The sequence below is a fragment of the Macaca nemestrina genome, chromosome 4 (assembly GCF_043159975.1).
Source record: "Macaca nemestrina isolate mMacNem1 chromosome 4, mMacNem.hap1, whole genome shotgun sequence".
NCBI classification, from domain to species: Eukaryota; Metazoa; Chordata; class Mammalia; order Primates; family Cercopithecidae; genus Macaca; species Macaca nemestrina.
In genome coordinates this window covers 1124580-1150116 of record NC_092128.1, presented here as the reverse complement: position 1 = coordinate 1150116, position 25537 = coordinate 1124580, and the positions used below count along the sequence as shown (strand labels likewise).

The window sequence follows — 25537 nt, the reverse complement described above, 5'->3', positions numbered from 1 at the left end:
GCTATGCTCTGGGAAAGGATGATAAAGACTCACAATTTAATTCTGCTTTTTGTCTAAAGCAAAAATAATTTCTTAGAAATGGGAATTCTCAACTTATCTGCTTTTGATCAAGGCCTTGAAGATGCAGGATTTCTCTAAGAGTCTCATGGAAAAATGAAGAACCCCTGGGCATGTCTCAATGAAAATGGCACCGCACTGGAGGGTCACCCAATATCTCTTTCTCTCATGGGAACCAACCTTTTCCTTACAGATATCCTAACTTTCTGAAACATCTGCACCAGAAAGATAGTGGGTTCTTTGCTACATTAAAATAAACGAACAAATCCTAAGTGTAATGGCTATGGGCTGTGTCCCGGGAGCAAAGGGCAGTGAGCCACATCCACACTTACCTGGCTGGGCCGGACGCTTCAGGATGCCTCAGGTAGGTTTTGGGGAGGTCTGCAAGTTCCTGGTCCATCACATACTGAGTATAGTCATCCTGCCACGTGAAACCTGTGGACAAAAGTTGCAAAACCTGTGTCATCATTTTGGAAGTTTAGCCAAAGCTCTTGCTTCAGTCTCGTAAGTAGTTGCATTTCACCATCACGTTGACGGTCCCATCTGCAAAGTAAGGCTCCCTCTCACTGCAGTTTATCAAGAAGATCTTCTCCTTAAAGAAATTCCCACTTTCTGAAACTTCTAGGCCAAAAAGAAAACTGAGGCTCTGCTGCATTAATAATAATAATACAAAGACTTGGGTGAGCATGGAGAAAGATGGCCAAATAGAAGCCTCCAGTGATCATCCTCCCTGTAGGAACACCAAATTGAACAACTGTCCACACAGAAAAGCACCTACATGAGAACCAAATTTCAGGTGAGTGGTCACAGTACCTGGTTTTAACTCCATATCATTGAAAGAGGCACAGAAGAAGGTAGAAAAGATTATTTGGAATTGATGATGTCACCCCTCACCCATCCCCCTGCAGTGTCTGTGTGCCCCAGAGACAGAACGCATATGCACTTGGGAGAGAGAGCACAGTGATTGTGGGACTGTGTATTGGAACTCAGTGCTGCCCTGTCACAGTAAAAACAACACGCAGAATTCAACCAGTGCCCATGGAGGGAACATGTAGACCAGCCCTGGACAGAGGGGTGCCACCCATCCCAGTGGTCAGAATCTGAGTTCTGACAAGCCTCACCACCATGGGCTAAAGTGCTCTGGGGTCCTAAATAAACTTGAAGGCTGTCTACGATAGAAGGACTACAATTCCCAGGCAAGTCCTGGTGCTGTGCTTGGCTTGGAGCCACTGGACTTGGGGTGCACACAACCTAGTGAGGTACCAGCTAGGGCAACTAAGGGTGCTTGTGTCACCCCTCCCTCAACCCTAGACAGCACAGCTCACAGCTCCAAAAGAGGCTCCTTCCTTCCATTTGAGAAGAGAGGGAAGAGTAAAGAGGACTTTATCTTACAACTTGGATAACTGCTCAGCCAAAGTAGGATAGGGCACTGGGCAGAGTCATGAGGCCCCCATTCCAGGCCCTATCTCCCAGGTGACATTTCTAGACACACCCTGGGTCAAAGGAAAATCCACTGCCTTGAAGGGAAGGTCCTAGTACTGGAAGGATTCATCATCTCCCGACTATAGAGCCCTTGGGCCCCAAATAATCAACAGGGGTACCCAGGCAGTACCCCATGGGCCTTGGGTGAGACTCAGAGATGTCCTGGCTTCAGGTCTGATCCAGAACAGTCCCAGTGGTGGTGGCCATAGAGGTGCTTGTGTCACCCCTCACCCAGCTCCAGAAATCTTAGGACAGAGTGAGAGAGAGACTCCGTTTGTTTGGGAGAGTGTAACAGAAAAAAAAAGTCTGCCTGGTAATCCACAAAATTCTTCTGGATTGTATCCAAGACTACCAAGGTGGTACTTCTATGAGTCTGAAAGAGCCATGAAATTACTGGGCTTTGAGTGCCCCCTAAAGCAGATATGGCTGCAGGGATTAAAAACTTAGATCACAACACCAAAGTCCCTTCAATTACCTGGAAAGCTTTCCCAAGAAGGATGAGTACACACAAGCCCAGATTTTAGAGACTTCAATAAATACCTAACTCAGACACCGACAAACATCCAAGAGCATCAAGACCATCCACGAAAACATGACCTCACAAAATGAACTAAATAAGGCACCAGGGACCAATCCTGGAGAGACAGGGATAGATATGTAACCTTTCAGACAAAGAATTCAAAATAGTTGTTTAAAAAAAATTCAGTGAAATTCAAGATAACACAGAAAAGACAAACAGAATCCTACCAGATAAACTTAACAATGAAATTGGAGTAATTAAAAACAATCATGCAAATCTCTGGAGTTGAAAAATGTAACTGACCCACTGCGGAATGCCTCAGACTCTCTTGACCACAGAGTTGACCAAGCAAGACAAAGAATTAGTGAGCTTGAAGACTGGCTATTTGAAAATATGCAGTCAGAGTAGACTAAAGAAAAAAGAATTTTAAAACATGAAGCACAACTGCATTATCTAGAAAATGGCCTCAAAAAGAGAAATCTAAGATTTATCACCCTTCAAGAGGAGGGAGAGAAAGAAAGGGGGAGAAGGTTTACTCGAAAGGATAATAATGAGAACTTCTCGAACCTAGAGTAAGATATCAATGTTCAAGTGTAAGAAGACTACAGAACACTAAACAGATTCAACCCAAATAAGACTACCTCAAGACATTTAATTATCAAACTCCCAAAGGTGAGGAATGAAGAAAGGATCCTAAAAGCTGACAAAGAAAAGAAACAAAGAAAAAAACATACAATGGAGCTCCAGTATGTCTGGCAGCAGACTTTTCAGTGGAAACTTTACAGGTCAGGAAATAGTGTCATTGTTATTTAAAGTGTTAAAGGAAAGAAATCCTTTTATTCTGAAATTGTATATCCAACAAAAATGCATTTCAAATATGAAGGAAAAATACCTTCCCAGACAAACAAAAGCTGAAGGATTCCAACATCACCAGACCTGTCCTATAAGAAATGCTAAAGGGATTTCCTCAGTCTGAAATAAAAGAAAGTTAGTGAGCATTAAGAAATCATCTGAAGGTACAAAACTCACTGGTAGTAGTAAGTACACAGAAAAACACAGAATATCGTAACACTGTAATTGTGGTGTGTAAACTGCTCATATCTAGAGTTAAAAGACTAAAAGATGAACTGATCAAAAATAACTCCAACAACTTTTCAGATATAAAGATATAAATAGAAACAACAAAAAGTTAAAAAGTAGGGGGATGAAGCTAAAGTGTAGAGTTTTTATTAGTTTTCTCTGTGCTGGTTTGTTAGCTTGCTTATGCAATCAATGTTAAGTTGTCATCTATTTAAAATAATGGGTTATAAGATGTTATTTGCAAGCCTTACTGTAACCTCAAATCAAAAAACATAAAACAGATACAACAAAAAGTAAAAAGCAAGAAATTAAAACATACCACCAAAGAAAATCACTTTCACTTAAAAAAAACAGTAAGGAAAGAAATAAGAAAGAGAAGACCACACAACAATCAGAAAACAAATAACAAAATGGCAAGAGTAAGTTCTTACCTATCAAAAATAACATTGAGTACACATGGACTAAACTCTCCAATCAAAAGACACAGAGCGGTTGAATGTATTTAAAAAAAAAAAAAAGACCCAATCATCTGTTGCCTACAAGAAACACACTTTACCTATAAAGACAAACATAGACTAAAAAAATAAAGGAATGGAAAAAGATAATCCATGCAAATGGAAACCAAACAAGAGCAAGAGTAGCTATACATGTATCAGACAAAATAGATTTCAAGACAAAACTACCAAAAGAGACAAGGTCATAATGATAAAGGGGTAAATTAAGCAAGAGGACACGACAACTGTAAATATATATGTACCCAACACTGGAGCATCCAGATATATAAAACAAATTTTATTAGAGTTAAAGCAAGAGACAGACCCCAATACAATAACAGCTGAAGACTTCCACATGCCGCTTTCAGCACTGGACAGAAATCATCCAGACAGAAATTCAACAAAGATGTATCAACCAAGCTGCACTATTGACCAAATGGACCTAATTGACATTTACAGAACATTTCATTCAATGGCTATGAAATCCATATTCTTCTCCTCAACACACGAATAATTCTCAAGAACAGCCCATACATTATGGCAACAAAATGCATGAAAATTCAAAAACAAACTGAAATTACATCAAGTATCTTCTCTGACCACAATGGAATTAGAAATCAATAACAGGGAAAATTTTGGAAACTATACAAACACATGGAAATTAAACAATACGCTTCTGAATGACCAGTGGGTCAATGAATAAATTAAGAAGAAAATTTAGAGATTTCTTGAAACAAACAATAATACAAACACAACATACCAAAAACCTGTGGAATGCAGCAAAAGCAGTACTAAGAGGAAAGTTTATAGCTATAAACACCTGCATCAAAAAAAAGAAGAGAGAAAACCCTCAATCTATTGATGCATCTTAAAGAACTAGAAAAGCAAGAGCAAACCAAACCCAAAATTAGTAAACAAAAAGAAATAATAAAGATCAGAGCAGAAATAAACGAAGTTGAATGAAGAAAATACAAAAGATCAATGAAAACAAAAAGTTGGTTTTTGAAAAGATAAACGAAATTGACAAACCATTATCTAGACTAAGACAAAAGGAGAAAAGAGCCAAATAAATAAAATCAGAGATGAAACAGGAGACATTACAACTAGTACTGCAGTAATTCAGAGGATCATTAGAGGCTACTATGAGCAACTACATGCCAGTAAATTAGAAAACCCAGGAGAAATAGATAAATTCTTAGACACATAGAACCTACCAAGACTGAACCATGAAGAAATCCAAAACCTGAACAGATCAATAACGAATAATGAGATTGAAGCTGTAATAAAGTCTCCAAGCAAACAAAACCCTGGGACTTGATCACTTCGCTGCTGAATTTTACCAAATATTTAAAGAATAACCTTACTCAAACTATTCCAGAAGATAGCGGAGGAGGAAATACCTCCAAATTCATTCCATGAAGCCAGTATTACCCTGATACCAAAACCAAAGACATATCAAAAAATAAAACTACAGGCCAATATCCCTGATGAATATTGATGCAAAAATCGTCAATAGTCGTCAACTGTCCTGGGGACAGGACAGTCTCTTCAGTAAATGATGCTGGGAAAACTAGATAACCACATGCAGAAGAATGAAACTGGACTCCTATCTCGTCGTATACAAAAATCACACAAACATGGAGTAAAGACTAAATCTAAGACCTCAGACTATGAAACGACTACAATAAAACATTGGGAAAACTCCCCAGGACACTGAATAGTGTAAAATTTCTTTAGTAATATCCCATAAGCACAGGCAGCCAAAGCAACTTGAGTAATGCCCCACAAGCACAGCATTGGACACAAAATTGGACAGATGGGATCACCTCAAGTTTAAAAACCTCTGCACAGCAAAGGAAACAATCAACAAAGTGAAGAGACACCCACAGAATAGGAGAAAACATTTGCAAAGTATTCATCTGACAAGGGATTAATAACCATAATATATAAAAAGCTCAAACAATTCTGTAGAAAAAAATTTGATAATCCAATTTAAAATGGGCAAATAGATATAGCTCTGAATAGATATTTCTCAAAAAAGACATTCAAATGGCAAACAGGTATATGAAAAGGTGCTCAACATCACTGATCATCAGATAAATGCAAATCAAAACTGCAATGAGATATCATCTCACCCCAGTTAAAATGGCTTTTGTCCAAAAGACAGGCAATAATAAATGCTGGCGAGGATATAGAGAAAAGGTAACCCTCATACACACTGCTGGTGGAATTGTAAATTAGTACAACTATTATGGAGAGCAGTGTGGAAGTTCCTTAAAAAGCAGAAAATAGAGCTATAATATAATCTAGCAATCCCACGGCTAGGTTTATATCCACGGCCAGGTTTATACCCAAAAGAAAAGTAATCAGTGTATCAAATAGATATCCACACTCCCATGTTTATTGCAGCACTGTTAACAAGAGCAGACATTTGGAAGCAACCTAAATGTCCATCAACAGACAAACGGATTTAAAAAAATGTGGTACCTCTACAAAATGGAGTACTATTCGGCCATAAAAAGGTAAGATTCTGTCATTTGCAACAACATGGATGGAACTGAAAATCATTACGTTAAGTGAAATAAGCCAGACATAGGAAGACAAATTTTGCATGTTCTCACTGATTTGTGGGAACTGAAAATTAAAACAACTGAACTTATAGAGAATAGAACAATGGTTACCAGAAGGAAGTAACCATTGTTACTGGGAAGGAAATTGGCAGGGGGTGGGGGGTAAGTGGGAATGGTTAATGAGTACAAAAATATAGTTAAGTAGAATGAATTCAGATCTGGTACTTGATAGCACAACAGGGTAACTACAGTCAACAATAATTATTGTACATTTAAAAATAACCAAGAGTATAACTGGATTATTTGTAACACAATGAAAGGATAAATACTTTAGGTGATGAATATCCCACTTACCCTGATGTGATTATTATGATTGCATGCCTGTATCAAAATATCCCATGTGTCCCATAAATATATACACCTCTGTACCCACAAAAATTAAAAATTAAAAACAAATAGAGGGAGAGACTTAATGGGCGCTGACTATGGCTGGACAGCAAGGAGTCTTACACCAAATACAAGTTTAGTCAGAAGATAGATTTTTGTCTATTATGAAAAATGGAGACATCTTCCATCTACATGGAAATACTGTGGTCACAGCAAAGATACTCCTCATCCACAATGAGCACATAGTACCCGCCACTCACCCACTCCTCTAACTGCCCACCACTGTATCTTAGGTGTTTTGTTCTTCCTAACAAAATCTTAAAAGACAGCAATTGGAATGGAATAAGGGGTACTGTTACCGTGAAAGCAATTATCATGGGGCTTAATGTACTGTATCCGGGAGCCAATTACATTATATTTATACTCAAATGTTATGACAAAGAGCTTCATAACAAGGGTGAAGTAGTTATGAAGGCAAAATCCATGTGATTATGCATTAATTACATGCACTGTGGATCACATGATAATTATGCTCAAAATTACCAAATAACTCTCAAGAATAATTATTATGCAATTTGTACATTTTAGATCTTATGGTAACACTTTAGCACTTAGAACTACCCCATGCAATTATCCATAATTATCTAATCACTAAATATCATGTAATTACAGAGATATATTTTTATGCCCTGTACAAAAACACATTACCAAAATCTTCAAATCAGGATGGCTCTGTGCTTGTGTGTGTGTGTGTGTGTGTGTGTGTGTGTGTATGTGGCATAGGAAGTCCAGAACATGATAAGAACCACATATTCTGGATGGAATTAAAAGAGCTCAGTAGATATAAGCTATCTTCATGAACACACAATTTTTTTTCACATGCAAATCTAGATTTTAACAATTTTTAAATGTTATAGATGGCAAATTAAAGCAATTGTCATATTTCTAAATCTCAAAAGCCTAAATGGCATTACCGGAAGTGAAGAATGATAGGAAAATTCACCATTAGGATGGCCTCCAACTTACTCTAAGCCGCTCTAGTTGAAATGTATCACTTAGAGAATAGGTCGCTGAGAGAACAGGCCCCACACTCACTGTTACCCAATTTAGGATTAAATGTACTTAATAATAACCAAGTTTATCCCATTTGCCAAAGCAATTTAAAAACACCCACTATGAAATGTACTTTTGTTTATATAGCTATTTCTGATCCATTCTCAGGAGTATCCTCAATTGAAAGCACATTTGCAATGTTAGTATAATATCTATTATTGTGGATTTAGAAAATAAGGATATTTTAACCATGCCATTCCTAAAAAGGATTGTCTTAATATTAATATTTATCAGGAAGCAGAAAATCAATGGCACAAAAAGAACTTTCCATGAAAAAAATCATTTATAAAATTTAAATAACTTAAATTTACAATTTTTATCTGAAAAGCATGTAAGTCTGAGTTATGTCAACTTTGGCATCTATGATAAGGGCTCACTTCTTCCAGAACAACAGTCGGTCAACTACTCAGAATCATCTGTACTGATTAGTCTGACAAGGGCTCAGTTCTTCCAGAACAACAGTCGGTCAACTACTCAGAATCATCTGTACTGAGCAGTCTCACAAGGGCTCAGTTCTTCCAGAACAACAGTCGGTCAACTACTCAGAATCATCTGTACTGAGCAGTCTCACAAGGGCTCAGTTCTTCCAGAACAATAGTTGGTCAACTACTCAGAATCATCTGTACTGAGCAGTCTCACAAGGGCTCAGTTCTTCCAGAACAGTAGTCGGTCAACTACTCAGAATCATCTGTACTGAGTAGTCTGAGAGGACCCTGTATCCCTTAGCCCAGCCATCTCAGCCTTCCTGGAATTCAGAAGAAACTGTGCTCTTAGATATAAAAACAAACACAACAATGCATAGATATGGGAGTTTAAGCATCTCCTTTGAATTTCTGTCCGTGGCATATCTTGGAGAAAATATAACCCTGGGAAGAAGGAATCCACTTCTAGAGATGACATACTTCTTCCCACTAAGTACAACTAGAATCTCTGAGCATACATAAAACAAGCATAAGACTTGGAAGGATGGCAATAAGAAGGAAGAGCAGAGAAGGACACAGTGGTGGATTCCCTGGGTTTTCTTTTTGTCTCATGTACCTCAGACTTGGAGTTAAAGAGGGAAGCAATCTGGAAACACCAATGTGTATACACACACACACACACACACACACACACACAACTAAAGCAGCCTCTCTCTAATCAAGGAGTCAGGAAAGAATCAACTCAGCAAGACACAAAAATATTAGATATTAACAGCTCTACTCCAGCAAAACACCACAGAAAAAAATATAGCCTCCCCCTACCCATGCCAACAAAGGCCAAGTGGGGGTCTAGACTTCCTCTTTAATGAGGCTGTAATAAGGCCTCCCCCTAGCCCTACCAGGTAGTATCAGAGAAGGCCAAGTAGGGATCCAGAACTTTCATCTCCATTGGGTTGTAATTACCACAACCCCTACAGTCTCAGCGGAGACCATCTGGGAAGTTGAAACTTCCACCCCTCTCCCTAACCAAGCAGTAAAAAGACCCCACCCTCAGGTATTAACAGAGGCCTCCTGGGGAATCTAGACTTGCATTTCCACATGTCAGTTACAAGGAATTACCATCACCACCCCTTACCCCCAGAAGAGCAGTGTTCAAAAAGAGATAGTTAAAATGCAAGGTTTAAATGAGATCCAGAATCATGACATAATACAAAAATGTCCAGATTTCAACAGAAAATAACTGGTCATACAAAGAACAAAGAAGATGACAAAATAAATAGGAAAGAGACAATCCACAGAAACCAACACTGGGATGACTGAGATGTTACAATTGCCTGAGAAAGATTTTAAACCAGCTATGATAAAAATGCTTCAATGAGCAATTATGAACACATTTGAAACAAATGAAAAAGTAGGATGTCTCAGAAAATAGATGATATAAATAAAAGCCAAATTGAAATATTATTACTGAAAGACACAATAATCAAAATAAAAAACTCAGTGGATGCACATAACAGAAGGATGGAGAGACAAAGGAAAGAATCAGTGAACTGAGGATAAAACCGTAGGAATTACTCAATGTCAACAACACAGAGAAAATAGTAGAAAAAATTGATAAAAGCTTCAGCAACTGCAGGGCTATAACCAAAGATACAATATTCATGCTATCAGAGTTTCAAAAAGAAGAGAGAAAGAAGACAAGATGACAGGTGTGAAAAGGTATTCAGAAAAATAATGGCTGAAAACTTCTCAATTTTGGAAGAAACATGAACCTAAAAATTTAAGAAGCTAAACATACTCCAAACAGGGTAAACCCAAATCTCCTCCAAGACACATAATAATTAAGTTTCTGAAAACCTACAAAGAAAAATCTTGACAGCAGCCAGAGAAAAATGACACCTTACCTACAAGGAAAACACAATTCAAATGACAGGGGATTTCTTATCAGAAACGATGGAGGCCACAAGGAAATAGCACATTTTTTAAGTGCTGAAAGAAAAATATGTCAACCCAGAATCCCACAAGTCTATCAATCCAGATACCCAGTGAAGGTATCCTTCAGGAATAAGGGGGAAATAAAGATATCCCCATATAAAGGAAAATTGTGTTTTTCACCAGACCAACTCTGAAAGAATAACTAAATTTATGTCTCTATGTAGAAGAGAAATATAAAAAAAGGAATTTTGGAGCATCAGGAAGAATGCAAGAACATGACAAACAACAACATGAGTAAGCATTCCTTCTCTTGGGTTGTATGCTTGACAGTTCAATCAAACATCATACCACTGTCTGATGTATTTTAAATGCACATAGAGGAAATATTTAAACAATTATAATATAAATGAGGGGATAAGTAAAATGTCATAAAGGAAGTAAAAGTTTCTATATTTCACCCAAATTGGTAAAATTATGACACCAGTAAACTTTAATAAGTTATGAATATGTATATGCATATTATATCTAGAACAATAACTAAAAGAAAACTATCAAAGACATACACTCAAAAACACTATAGATAAAGTGGATTTCCAAAAACATTAAAGTAACTCAAAGGAAGGGAGGAAGAAACAAAGAAATAAAAAATACAGGAACAAGTAAAAAATAAAAAATGAGTTTTAAATCCTAACATATTAATAATTACATTAAATGTAAATGGGCTAAATATGACAACAAAAACACACTGGCTGAGTGGGATTTTTTTTTAAAAAAGACTCAACTATATACTATATGAAACTCACTTTGAATAAAATGATATAGGAAGGTTGAAAGTAAAAATATTTTTAAATATATATCATGTAAGTATTAATCAAAGGACAGAAGCAATGGCTATATTAATATCAGATAAGTTAATATTTAGAGTAAAGAAAATGGCTGCAGAGAAGGGAATTACAGAGTGATAAATAGGCCAACCCACTAAGAAGATACAGCAATCCTATATGTGAATTATATAGATAGAGCAACTAAACAAAAAATCAACAAAGATAGAAAAGAACTCAACAATACCATTAATCAACAGGACCTAATGACTATTTATGGAACACTGTACCCAACAAGAGCAGAGTATATGTTCTTTTCAATTACCCAAAGAAAACATACCATGATAGACTTAATGCTGGGCCATAAAACATACTTCGGCAAAATTATAATCATTCAGAGTGTGTTCTCTGACCACAATATAGTCAAGGTAGAAATCAATAACAGAAAGATAATAGGGAAATATCCAAACACTTGGAAATTAAACAACATGTTATGAAATAATCCATAGGTCAAAGAGAAGATAATACATTACATGTAATTCAGATAAAAGCACAACATATCAAAATTCATAGCACACACAGTTAAAACTGTGCTAAGTGAAATTTTTAGCACTAAATGCTTACACTAAAAAAGAGAGCCCTACTGGAGCACTTTTGCCAATGGCCCCCACCACCCTGCCAGGGCACTTTTGCCAGCAACCATCAACGGGGCAGTTTGGCTGGTGGCCCCTGATGGAGTGCTTTGGCCAGCAGCCTAGCTGCACCTTGACCTCCCAGTGCAGCTGGTACTAAACCTCAAGGGGCCAGAGGACACAGCCACAGGCCTGGTCCCAGCTCACCAGGGTTAGAGCATACAGCCCAGGAGTGCTGAGCTGAACCTCGGCCCTATGAAAAAATTCAGAAACAAAGCCAGTCAACTATATCCAACTTACACAACAGCAAAACTCTTATGAGAAATAAGGAACATAAAAACAAAACGACCCATCCCCAGGACAGCAAATTCAAAAGGATAAAAGAACATCAGTACTCACAGATGAGAAAACAAACAAACAAACAAAAAACACAAGAACTCTGGCAATTCTAAAAGCCAGAGTGTCTTCTTGGCTACAAATGAACACACTAGCTACCCAGCAATGGTTCTTAATCAAACTGAGATGACTGAAATGACAGACATAGGATTCAGAGTCTCGATGGCAAGGAAGCTCAATGAGATACAGGAGAAAGTTGAAACTCAATCCAAGGAAATGATTTGAGAGTTGAAAGACAACATAGCCATTTTAAGAATAACCAAACTGAACTTCTGAAATTGAAAAATTCAATATAGGAATTTCATAATAAAATTGGAAGCATTAACATCAGAATAGACCAGGCTGAGAAAATAATTTTAGAGCTTAAAGGCAGCTCTTTCAAATCAACACAGGCAGACAAACATAAAGAAAAAAGAGTGTTAAAAAATGAATAAAACCTATGAAAAGTATGGGATTATGTAAAAAGACCAAACCCATGACTCACTGGCTTTTCTGAAAGAGAAGGAGAGAGAGTAGGCAACTTGGGAAACATAGTGCATGAAAAATTTCCCAATCTGACTAGAGGTTGACAGGATATTCAAGGAATTCAGAAAACCTCTGTGAGATACTATATAAGATGACCATCCCCAAGGCACATAATCATCAGATTCTCCCAGGTTGATGTGAAAGAAAAACTATTAAAAGCAGCTAGAGAGAAAGAGCAGGTCACTTACAAAGAGAACATTTCAGGATAACAGCAGACATTTCAGAAAAAAACCTTACAAGTCAGAAGACACTGGGGGCCCTATTTTCAACATCCTTAAAGAAAAAAATTTCCAATCATGAATTTCATATCCCACAAAACTAAGCATCATAAGCAAAGAAGAAAAAATCCTTTTTAGACAAGTGAACACTAAAGGAATTTACTATCATTAGACCTGCTTTACAAAGGTCCTTAAGGGAGTGCTAAACACGGAAACTAAAGAAAGATACCTGCCTCCACAAAAACACAAATACGTAGCTCACTTGCACTATAAAGCAACTACACAATCAAGTTTACATGAAAACCAGCTAATGACACAAATGACAGGATTAAATCCTTACATATCAGTATTAACCTTGAATGTAAACAGGCTAAACACCCACTTAAAAGGCATAGATTTACAAGTTGAATAAAGAAGCAAGACCCAACTGTCTGCTGTCTTCAAGAACCCATCTCACATGTAATGACACACTTTGGCTCCAAGTAAAGGGATGGAGAAAGATCTATCTTGTAAATGGAAACCAACAAAGAGCAGCGGTTGCTATTCTTATTTCAGATGAAGCAGATTTTAAACCAGCAACGATCAAAAAGAACAAAGAGGGGCTTTACATAGTGAAAAAGGGTTCAACTCAACAAGAAGACTTTACTACCCTAAATATTTATGCACCCAACATTGGGGCACCCAGATTCATAAAACAAGGTCTTAGAGACCTATGAAGAGACATAGATAAACACAGTAATAGGGGGAGACTTCAATACCCCACTGACAGCATTAGACAGATCATAGAGGCAGAAAACTAACAAAGATATTCTGGACTCAAACTCAACCCTTGATCAACTGGGTCTTCTAGACGTCTACAGAATATCCAACAACAACAGAATATATATTCTTCTTATCTGCACATGGCACATACTCTAAGATCAGCCACATGCCATAAAGCAAGTCTCAGAAGCATCCAAAGAAAATTGAAATCATACCAACTACACTCTTGGCCCACATGTAATAGAAATATGAATAAAAAACAAGAAGATCTCTCAAAACTATCCAATTACATCATAATTAAACATTTTGCTCCTAGATGACTTTTGAGTAAAGAATGAAATTAGGCAGAAATCAAAAAATTATTTGAAACTAATGAAAACAGTGACACAACATACCAGAATATTTGGGACACAGCTAAAGCAGTGTTAAGAGGAAAGTTTATAACACTAAACAACTACATCATAAAGTTAGAAAGATCTCAAATTAACAATATAACATTACACCTGGAAGAACTAGAAAAAAAAAAGAACAAACCAATCCCAAAGCTAGCAGAAGAAAAGAAAAAATCAAAATCAGAGCAGAACTGAATGAAATTGAGACACAAAAACACATACAAAGAAAGTTCATTTTTTGAAATAATAAATAAAGTTGGTAGACCACTAGCTAAACAAAAATAGAGAGAATACCTAAATAAGCACAATCAGAAATGACAAAGGTGATATTACAAGCAATCCCATAGAAACACAAAGATCCTCAGAGATTGTTATAAATACCTCTATGCACACAAACCTAGAAGAAATAAATAAATTCCCAGAAACATACAACCTTGCAATATTGAATCAGGAAGAAATTCAAATCCTGAACAGATGAATAATGACTTTCAAAATTGAATTGCTAATATAAAAAAAAAAACCCTACCAACCAAAAAAGCCCTGAACCAGACAAATTCACAGCTGAATTCTACCAGACATATAAAGCAGAGCTAGTACCAATCCTACTAAAATTACTTCAAAAAGCCAAAAAGTAGGAACTCCTCCCGAAATCCTTCTATGACACTAAACAGAATTGAAAACAGAAACCATATGATCATCTCAATAGACACAGGAAGGGCTTTCAATAAAATTCAATGTCCCTTCATGTTAAAAAAACCTTCAACAAATTAGGCATCAAAGGACTAAAGATAAAAGGAATATGCCTCAAAATAATAAGATCTATCAATTACAAACCCAAAGGCAACATCAGATTGAACAGACAAAAGTTGGGAGCATTTCCTGTGAGAACTGGAATGAAACAGAATGCCCACTCTCACCACTCCTATTCAACATAGTACTGGAAGTCCTAGCCAGAGCAATCAGGCAAGGGAAAGAAATAAAAGGTATCCAAAAAGGAAAAGAGAAAGTCAAATTATCTTTCTTCATAGATGATATACTATACATAGAAACCCCTAAAAACTCTGCCAAAAGACTCCTAGAACTAATAAATGACTTCAGTAAAGTTTCAGGATAAAAACTCAATGTATAAAAACCAGTAGCATACAAGTCACTGACCCTTAGAAAACAAAAACAAAAACAGAAACCAAAAAACTAATATCATTTCTATATATCAATAATTTCCAAGCTGAGATCCAAATCAAGAATCCAATCCCATTTACAACATGTACAAGAAGAATTAAATATCTGGGATTATAGCTAACCAAGAAAGTGAAAGATCTCTACGAGAATTAAAAAACACTGCTGAAAGAAGTCAGAGATAATACAAACAAACAGAACAACATCCCATGCTCATGGATAGGAAGAATCAATATTGTTAAAATGGCAACATTACCCAAAGCAATTTACAGATTCAATGCTATTCCTATCAGACCACCAGCATTATTTTTCACAGAATTAAAAAAAAAGAATTATGAAATTCATATGGATCCAAAGAAAAAAAAGCCTGAATAGCCAAAGCAACCCTAAGCAAAAAGAACAAAGCTGGAGGAATCACATTACCTGACTTCAAAATATACTATAAGGCTCTCGTAACCAAAACAGCATGGTACTGGTACAAAAACAGACACATAGACCAATGGCACTGTTTAGAGAAACCAGAAGTAAAGCTGCACACCTACAAACATCTGATCTTCAACAAAGTCGACAATAACAAGAAGTGGAGAAAGGGCTCCCTATTCAATAAATGGTGCTGGGATAGCTGGTTAGCCATATGCAGAAGATTGAAACCTGACTCCTTCCTTTGATTGAAACTTTGACTCCATCCTTAAGATTGAAACTTAAGATGGCTTAAAGATTTAAATGTAAGACCTAAAACCATAAAAACCCTAGAAGAAAATGTAGGACACACCACTCTGGACATAGGCCTTGGCAAAGATTTCTTGAGGACATCTCCAAAAGCAACTACAAGAAAAAAAAAAAAAGACCAAGAGGGACCTAATTAAACCAAAGCACTTCTCAACAACAAAAGCAACTATTAACAGGTAAATAGACAACCTACAGGGTAGGAAAAAATATTTGCAAACTATGCATCTGCATTAGTCTGTTTTCACACTGCTGATAAAGACACACCTGAGGCTGGGTGAATTAAAAGAGCAAGAGGTTTAATGGACCCACAGTTCCATGTGGCTGGGAAGGCCTCACAATCAGTGGAAGGTGAAAAGCACGTCTTACATGGCAGCAGGCAAGAGAGAGAATGAATGACAAGCAGAAGGGGTTTCCTTTGGATCCATCAGGTCTCATGAGACTTATTCACTAACATGAGAACAATATGGGGAAACTGCCCCCATGATTCAATTATCTCCCACCAGGTCCCCTCCCACAACAGGTGGAAATTATGCAAGCTACAATTCAAGATGAGATGTGGGTGGGGACACAGCCACACCACATCAGCATCCAACAGAAACTTAATATCCAGGATCTGTAAGGAACTTAAATTATTCAACAAGCAAAAAGCAACCCCATTAAAAAATGGGCAGGAGACATGAACAGACACTTCTTAAAAGACAACACAGAAGTGGCCAAGAAATGTAGGAAAAATGTTGATCATTACTAATCATCAGAGAAATGCAAATCAAAACCAAAATGAGATACTATTTCACATGAGCCAGAATGAATACTTTTTAAAAGTCAAAAAATAATAGATGTTGGCAGGGTTGCAGAGAGCAGGGAATGCTTATACACTGCTGGAGGGAATGTGAAGTAGTTCAGCTGGTGTAGAAAGCAGTTTGGAAATTCCTCAAAGAACTTAACACAGAACAACCATTCGACCCAGCAATCCCATTACGGGTATACAGCCAAAGGAAAATAAAGCATCCTACCAAAAAGACACATGCACTTGTACATTCATCACAGTATTACTCACAATAGCAAAGACATGGAATCAACCTAGATGCCCACTGATGATGGACTGGAAAAAGAAAATACGATACACATACACCATGGAATACTGCACAGCCATAAAAAGAATGAAATCATGTTCTTTGCAGCCACACAGATGCAGCTGTAAGCCATCATCCTAAGCAAACTAACATAGGAACAGAAAACCAAATACTGCAGGTTCTCACTTAAAAGTGGAAGCTAAACACTGAGTACACACAGACACAAAAATAAGGATGACAGACAACGAAGGCAAGAGGCAGAAGGTGGGAGGAAGACGTGGGTTGAAAAGCTATAAGGGACTAGGCTCATTGCCTGGGTGGCAGGATCGTTAGCACACCAAACTATAACAACACACAATTCACCCATAAATATGTACCCTCAAACGGAATACAAAAGTCAAAAGAAAAATGAAAGAAAAAGTCTCAAATCAATAATCTAAATTCTTCAAGAATCTGTAATAAAGGAGAGCACAATAAACCCAAATAAAGTAGAAGAAAATAAATAACAAGGGTAAGAAAAGAAATCAATGTAATTTAAGTGAGAAAAAAATAGAGAAGATAAATGACAATGAAAGCTGGTTCCTTGAAAAAAATCAGTAAAATTGACAAATCTCTATCAAGACTAACAAAAAACAAGAGAGAAGACACAAATTATCGATATAAGTAAAGAAACAGGGGAAGTCACTACAGACTCAGCACACATCAAAAGGATAATCAGGGAATAAACAACTCTACACACATAAACCTGACAACATAGATGAAATGGATCAATTCCTTGAAATCCACAAATTACCTCCGTTCATCCAATATGAAATCAATAATTTGAATAGTTCTACACTATTAAGGAACTTGAATTAATAATTAAATATCTACCCAGAAAGAAATAATCAGGCCCAGATGGTTTCACCAAAGAATTATACCAAACATTTAAAGAAGAATTAAAACAAATTCCACAAACCTATTCCAGAAAATAGAAGGGGAGGAAACAGCTCCCAATTTATTTTATGTAGTTAATATTAACCTGATACCAAAAGCAAACAAAGACAGTAAAAAGAAAGAAACCTACAGACCAAAATCACTCACAATTATAGACACAAAAATCCTTTACAAAATAAGCAAAAAAAATCCAGCAATATATGAAAGTAATTATACATCATGAGGTTTATTTCAGGAGTGAAAGGCTGGTTCACTATTTCACAAAAAAAAAAATCAATGTAATCTACCATATTAACAGGCTATAAGTAGAAAAAATCACGATTATAGCAATCAATGCAGAAAAGACATTTAAAAAATTCAACACTCATTCATGATGAAAACTCTCAGAAAAACAGAAATCAAGGGAAACTTTATCAAGTTGAATAATAAACATCTACCAAACCCACATTTCACTATACTTAATGGTGAGTAACTAAAAGCTTTCACTAAAGATTAGGAACAAAGCAAGGACATCTGCTCTCACCAATCTTATTCAACACAAAGCTGCAAGTTCCAGCCAGTGTAATAGGGCAAGCTAAAAAAATAAAAGGCATGCAGACACAAGGGAAGAAATTAAACAGTACCTATGTCCTATTTCCTGATTATCTACATACAAAACCCCAAGGACTCTACAAAAATAAAAATAAAAACCTCCTAAACCTAATAAGCTCTTTTACTATATACTAACAATGAAGACATGAAAACTGAAATTAAAATACTCTTTAAAACAACTCAAAGAATACTTAGGTGTAAATTTAACAAACCATGTACAGGACTTATCTGCTGAAACACACACACAATGGTGATGAAAGAAACCAAAGATCAAAACAAATGACAGACACACCATGTTGCTAGACCAGAAGTTTCAACATAATAACGATGTCAACTCTCCCTAAATTGACACTGAGGTTTAACGTAATTACTATTAAAAATCCCAGGGATATACTTTGTAGATACAGAGAAGCAAGTTATATGGAAGAGCAAAGGAACTAGAGTAGCCAAAACAATTTGGGAAAATAAAAATAAAGTGGAAGGAATCATCCTACATAATTTCAAATCTTACTATATAGGTACGGTAATCAAGACTGTGTAGTATTGGTGAATAGATAAACAAATAATACAATGGAATAGAAAACCCAGAAATAGATCCACAAAAATATGTCCAAGTTATTTTTGACACAGGTGCAGAAACAATGTATTGGTAGGAATATTAGCCTTTTCAACAAATGGTTTTGGAGAGATTGGACATCCACAGGCAAAAACAGGAACCTCTGCTTAAGCTTCACAATCTACACAAAAGCAACTCATGGACATAAATGTAAAAATGCAAAACTATAACACTTTTAGAAAAAAGACAATGGAAAATCTTTGGAAGCAAGAGCTAGGCAAAAGGTTCTTAGACTTGACATCAAATATCTTCCATGAAAAGAAAAATTGACAAATTAGCCTTCATCAAAATTAAAAACTTTTGCTCTGTGGAAAGCCCCTCTCAAGAGCATGACAAAATCAGTGCAGAGCCGGAGAAAATACTGGCAAACCACGTATCTGACAAAGGACTAGTATCAGGAATATACACAGAACTCTCAAAACTAAACATTAAAAACATTAAATTAGAAAAAGGGTGAGAGATGAAAAGACATTTCGACAAAGAGGATCTGCGGATGGCAAATAACCACACGAAGAGATGCTGACCGTCATTAGCCATCAGGGAAATGTCAGTTACACCCACAGTGAGATGCTACCACGCACCTATCAGAAAGGCTAAACTAAAAAACAGTGACAACATCACATGCTGGAAAGGACTCGGGTTCAGAAAAACTGCGACACTGGTCACTGTTACTTTTTTTTTTTTTTTTTTTTGCTGTGAATGTAACATGTTATTCTGGAAAATGGTTTGAGAGTTCCTTTAAAAACTAAACATACACTTATCCCAAGACACAAAAACTGAACCCCTGACCATTCATCCCAAAGAAATGAAGACTTATGTTCCCACGAAATCTTGCGTATGAATGTTCACCAGTTTTACACAGAGTCCCTCAGCAGGTGGATGTTTACCAGGCAGCACCTGTACACCACGGAGCACCACTCGGTTACGAAGGAAAGAACGATCAGTACACACCACAGCCTGGATGAATCTCCCCAGAACTGGGCTGGATGAAAAAGCCAATTCAAAAAGGCTAGATGCTGTATGATTTCATCTACACAACACCTGCGTAACCAACTCTTGTGTCCTATGGGAAGCACATACGGTGTGAGGGCAGCCACGGCCCCCGTCTTCCTCAAGTTTCCAGTCTAGTGTGGAATGCAGGTACGTAATTAGCTAAGATCCAAGTTGGAGCGCAATCGTTATATAATAAAGCTCTGAGCAAACTGCTAAGGAAATAGAGAAATGAAGAGGTGAATTTGAGTTGGAAAGTTAAGAAGGCTTCATAGAAAAAAGTGATATTTGAACTAAGACTGGAAAGATAAATAGAATTCTAACAGGTAGGGATGGATTGGGGAGGAACTCTAAGATAACGGAGTAGCATGGGAAGGGATGTGGGACTGTGGGGCTGAGTGGTGCACTCAGGGGATGGTGTATGACATGGGCGGGAGGTGGGGGCAGTGCAGGAACAAAGGGAGGGGGTTGTATAGTCTCAGGAGGACGTGAAGGCCACATCAAGAAGCACCGGTGCATCTGCGCACAGTGGGGAGCAGTAAAAGCTCCACATCAGACAGAAATATCATCCAACTGTGTCCTAGAAGGAGGATAAAAATAACAATATTAAAATTTTAAAAATTGCAGATACATAGCAGTTTCTATTTGCTGAGCCTTAACTATGAGCCAGCACTATTCTAAGTCCTTCCTATTTTAATCCTCAGGATTTGTGAATAATGAATTAAAGATAATAGGGAGAAGGGAAGGCATTCAGTAAGAGTTATAAAATGGTTCATTAGAGAGATGGTAAGGTTGTAAACTCAGAGAACACCAGTGTGGATAGTTTGAGAAGCAGAAGTGGTAAAAATTAACAGTCAGTATACGCAGGATTAAAGGAGAACAAGGTGTCAAGGTAAACTGCAAGAGACGTTGGCAGGGTCACTGGGGAAGAGGAAGTCACAAAGAAGGCAGGCTGGGAACACACAAGGTTTGTGGGAGGGGACAACGTTGGTTTCTTCTGCAGGCTGAACTATGTGGCAGAGGAGATCCCTGAGGGAGGGGCAGGTGGAGAATGCTAGGGACAGACTGCTGAGAGGGAAACGGAGGCGGCAGAGGCAAGTGGTGGCAGCGTGTGTGGTGGTCCGGGCTTCCACGCAACACATCAATACAGAAGCAGGCAAGAGCATACTAAGGACAGAAACCAAGGTGCACAGTGCATATGAGAAACGAAGACAGTGTTTCCCTTCTTTTTATTTTTTATTTTTTGGTAGTATCCAAGAGTAAGATATGCATCTTGAAGTGAGACCCGGGGAAGTCCCACAAGACAGCACTTGCCCTCATTGCATGGGAGCCTCTCACGTATCACTGTGTCCTATTACATCAGATTTATTCTCTTCTATCTCACTTTTTAAAATTTCTGGCTGCAACACCCTAAAACTCTTTCAGGGTCATTAATGGGCTGTGGCTTGCAGTTTCAAACACACCGGATCCAGGTGACAAGCTGTTTGGAGGGAGGGAGCCAGGCTGAGGAACAGAGATGCAAAGGGTTGGGGGTGAAGCTGAAGATGACTGACTGCCAAGCTGAGCTCCAGTGGCACCAGCTCCAGGGGCTGGGGGGGACCCTGGGTCACAGGACAAACGGAGGCCTCAGAGCTACTCATCAGAGAGTGTGCTGTGCGTGGATAAATGGGAGGAGGCAGGTCAGCTGGGAGAAGAAGGTATGAGAAAATGCAACAGTAGAAAATCTGTCAAAGTAAAGAGGATGGGATAGATCCTCCATCTGTTTTGGGAGAAAAGCAAGAAAAAAGAGGCGCCGAGCAGAGGAGCAAAACCGAAAATACAGACAGCCCAAGGTCACGTGCTGAGGAGCCGGGAGAAGAGAGTTAGCTTTCAGGGCGAGAGAGAGGGGTTACTCATTTCAAACGCGGTAATACGGAGAGAGAAATCCGAGTGATAAGAATCAGAAACGAAATCTATTAGCATGTTACTTTGCCTACAGGAAAGCTGTAAATGAGAGGCTGATTTCAAAATGTGAACATGGTCAGGGTTGAAATGGGGCTGGGGAGGAGCCCCTGGCGTGTGAAGGGAGGACCCCAGGTGGCGAGGAAGAAGCGTCGCGGAAACGCGGTGATGAGCACATTGCAGGATCTGGATTTTACGAGTGGAATTCATGACTGTATAAAAAAAATACAGCGGCACTCTAATCAGCAGTAAACTCCGGCTCAAAATGCTCTTCACGGAGGATGAATGTGCAGCTTCCCCTCACATCAGCAAGGAAAGGGCTGGTGAGCAGACTGCTAAGGATGACACCACGCAGGAGGCCTGTAGGCTTTGAACTGAGAGGAAACACTCCGTAAGAAGATGATGTGAAGTCGATTAAAGGGATCAAGTGGGCTCTCTTTCCCGGAGAAGACGGGGTCATAGTTCCATTCCGGGGGCTGGTCAAGTGTGCACAGTGCGGGTGCCCACCCCAGGCCTGGTCAGGGCCAGCACAGACTCCTTGACATGGTTTTAACTCACATTTTCACAATCCCTGGAAAAATTCAAAGCATTCCTATAAAGTAGTTAAGACTTTACGTGTACATCAAATAGAAATGGAACCTATACCTTCAAGACATTGAAAAGCTCTATGTGTATTCAAAGGTGGCAGCATTGTTGGTGATATTTTATATGTCTCTTTGGAAAACATTTACAAAGACAGGTTAGAAACCAGACAATAAATCAATCTTGTGGTTATAGGTTCACACTTCACTTTTACATTGAAACCAGTGTGACAATCAATTTAGTCATTGACTGGGATGCAAACAACTTGTTTATCCCACCTGGTATCACCTAACTTCATGACACTTCCTCATGCATCTGCCTTCAAAGAGAAGAGTCACCATTGTTGAGAATGTTCAGAGATCGCCCTCTACCAGGTTACTGAAGGAAGATCCCAGAGAAGAATTTTAAACTTTTCTGAGCAACAGCAGCAGCTTTCCAAGGCGAAATTTTTTAAAAGAAAATATTTTATCCAGATACATTTCGTATTCCACTACACCTGTTTGAAATTTCTACTGGGAGGGACTTCTGGTCCCAAAATGCTGGTGCAGTAGAAGCAAGGTGACCTCACTGCACTCCACAGAGAAGAAAAACACACACAGCACTGACACAATTCCAGCAACGGCCACACACTCAAATACAAAAGGAGACAGTCCCCAGGAACACAGAAAAGTGAAAACACGCCAAGCAGACAGCAAAAGAATCAGACCACCATGTCTGCACCAGCCCTCCCCAAATCTGTTTGGCATCAACAGTATGGGAAATTTCCCCTCAACTCATAGCTTCTACGCTGGAAAAAGTGAGGGGGAGGTGGACAATCAGCTTCTCCACCCTCTTGGAGGCCCTGGTGGGAGACCTGTTCCTGCTTCAACCCACGGGAAGCACTGCAAATGTGTGAAGGGAAACATCCCTCAGGACAGCCAGAGACAAAAGGGGGACATGGGACTACCGTCCCTAGCCCTACAAACTCTACTCTGAAACTCGGTCAAAGAGGCGCTCCACCAGAATGGCTGCTCACAGCACCACACCATAGCTGGAATGTTCCACAGGTCCCCTCAGCACCAGCCCCCCCGCCAGCCTTCTCACACTGCCGGGATACCCCCTTTGGGACCTCTCCCATTCGGTAGAGGCAGCACTCAGATCTTTAACGAGAGCCAAGGTAAACCTGGGCTTATGGTGCCATCTAGTGCCCAAAAGGAGGCAGGGACCCAGAAGGGGGAGAGAAAGAAATTCCACAGGTAAATTCTGTGACTCTCTAAGCAAATGTATCCAATAAAAACTAAAACGAGCCAGGAGACAAGACTGGAGCAAATAAATAATCCTTCAATGCGAGGACACAGGCACACATCAACAAGAAACAGCAGCAAATGGGAAGCCATGGCCTTCTCAAACGGACAAAGTAAGGAACCAGTGATTGGCCCTAATAAGATGGCAATATGTGAGCTCTCGGACCAAGAATTCAAAATCGCAGTTTTAAGGAAACTCAGTGATCTCCAAGATAACACAGAAAAGCAATTCAGAAATTTAACAAAGAGACTGAAACTATTTTTTAAAAATCAAACAGAAATCTTGAAACTGAGAAATACATTTGCTGAACTGAAAAATTCATTGCAGCCTCTCAACAGCAGAATGGATCAAGCAGAGGAAGGAATCAGTGAGCTCAAAGACAGGCTATTTGAAAACACACAGTCAGGGATGCAAAAGAAACAAGGAACGAAGAGGGATGAAGACCGCCTGCAGGACAGAAGATTTTACCTCGAAACATCAAATCGAAGAATTATTGATGTTCAAGGGGAAGCTGAGCAAGAACAAGGGGTGGAAAGCTTACTCAAAGAAACAATAACAGAAAATTTCTCAAAACTTGAGAAAGACATAAACATCTAGGTACAGGAAGGTCAGAGAACACCAAACAGATTTGACCCAAATAAGACTGCTGCAAGGCATATAATAAACTCTCAAAAGTCAAGGACAGGTAGAGGATCCTAAAAGCAGCAAGACAAAAGAAGCAAGGAACATTTAAAGCAGCTCTCATTCGTCTGGCAACCGACTACTCAACAGAAACCCAGAAACCACACAGGCCAGGAGGGAGTAGGATGACATTTGCAAAGTGCTGGAAGGAGAAAAAAATTAAAACCTGTCATCCAAGATTACTATATCCAGCCAAGCATTCCTTCTAATATAAAGGAGAGATAAAGTCTTACTCATATAAACAAAAGCTGAGATAATTCACCACTACTAGACCTGTCTTACCAGACATGCTAAAGAGAGTTCTTCAATCTGAAAGAAAAAAAGTAACATGCAAAAAGAAAATATTTGAAGGTATAAAACACACTGGTAAAAGTAAGTACTCAAACTAACCCAGAATACTCCAATACTGTAATTGTGGGGTGCAATCCACTCAAAGCTACAGTATGAAGCCCAAAAGACAAATCTATCAAAAGCAATAATAGCTGCAGCAACCTATTAAGAGACAGGCAGTATACACATATGTAAATTGAGACAACAGGAAGTCAAAGTGTAGGGGGATAGACTTAAAATATAGAGGTTTTAGTTTTTTCTTTGTTTCTCGGTCGTCATCTCTTTAAGATAACTTGTTATATATTTAAGTTGTTTTTGGTAAGTCTCATGGCAACTACAATGAAAAAAGCTATAATAGATTCACTAAAAATAAAAAGCAATGAATTAAAACATACTAGCAGAGAAAATCACTTAACCACAAAGACAGAAAGCAAGCAAGCAAGGTAGCAAGAATGAGGAGTTACAAAACAATGAGAAAACAAGCAACAAAATAGCAGTAGTCAGTCCTTACTCATCCATAACATTGAATTTAAATGTACACAATCCTCCAATTAAAAGATATAAAGTGGCTATATGGATAAAGAAATAAGACCCAACTATAAGCTGCCTACAATAAACCAGCCTTACCTATAAAGATGCACATGGACTGAAAGGAATAGAAAAAGATATTTCAGGCTGGGCACAGAGGCTCACACCTGTAATCTCAACACTTTGAGAGGCCAATTTGAGAGAATCGTTTGTGTCTGGGCGTTCAAGACCAGTCTGGGAAACAGAGAGAGACTCCGTCTCTACAAAGAAATCA

General features: G+C 38.3%; 1 protein-coding gene across 1 annotated transcript in view; it reads right to left on the bottom strand.

Annotated features, from left to right (window-relative positions):
- Window positions 1-25537, bottom strand: part of PTPRN2 (protein tyrosine phosphatase receptor type N2) — a gene marked incomplete at its 5' end in the record, with an annotated part of 1004492 nt that overhangs the window by 641931 nt on the left and 337024 nt on the right. Inside the window, 1 exon segment of the mRNA NM_001305920.1 lies at window positions 390-492. Coding sequence (NP_001292849.1) covers window positions 390-492 — 103 coding nt within the window.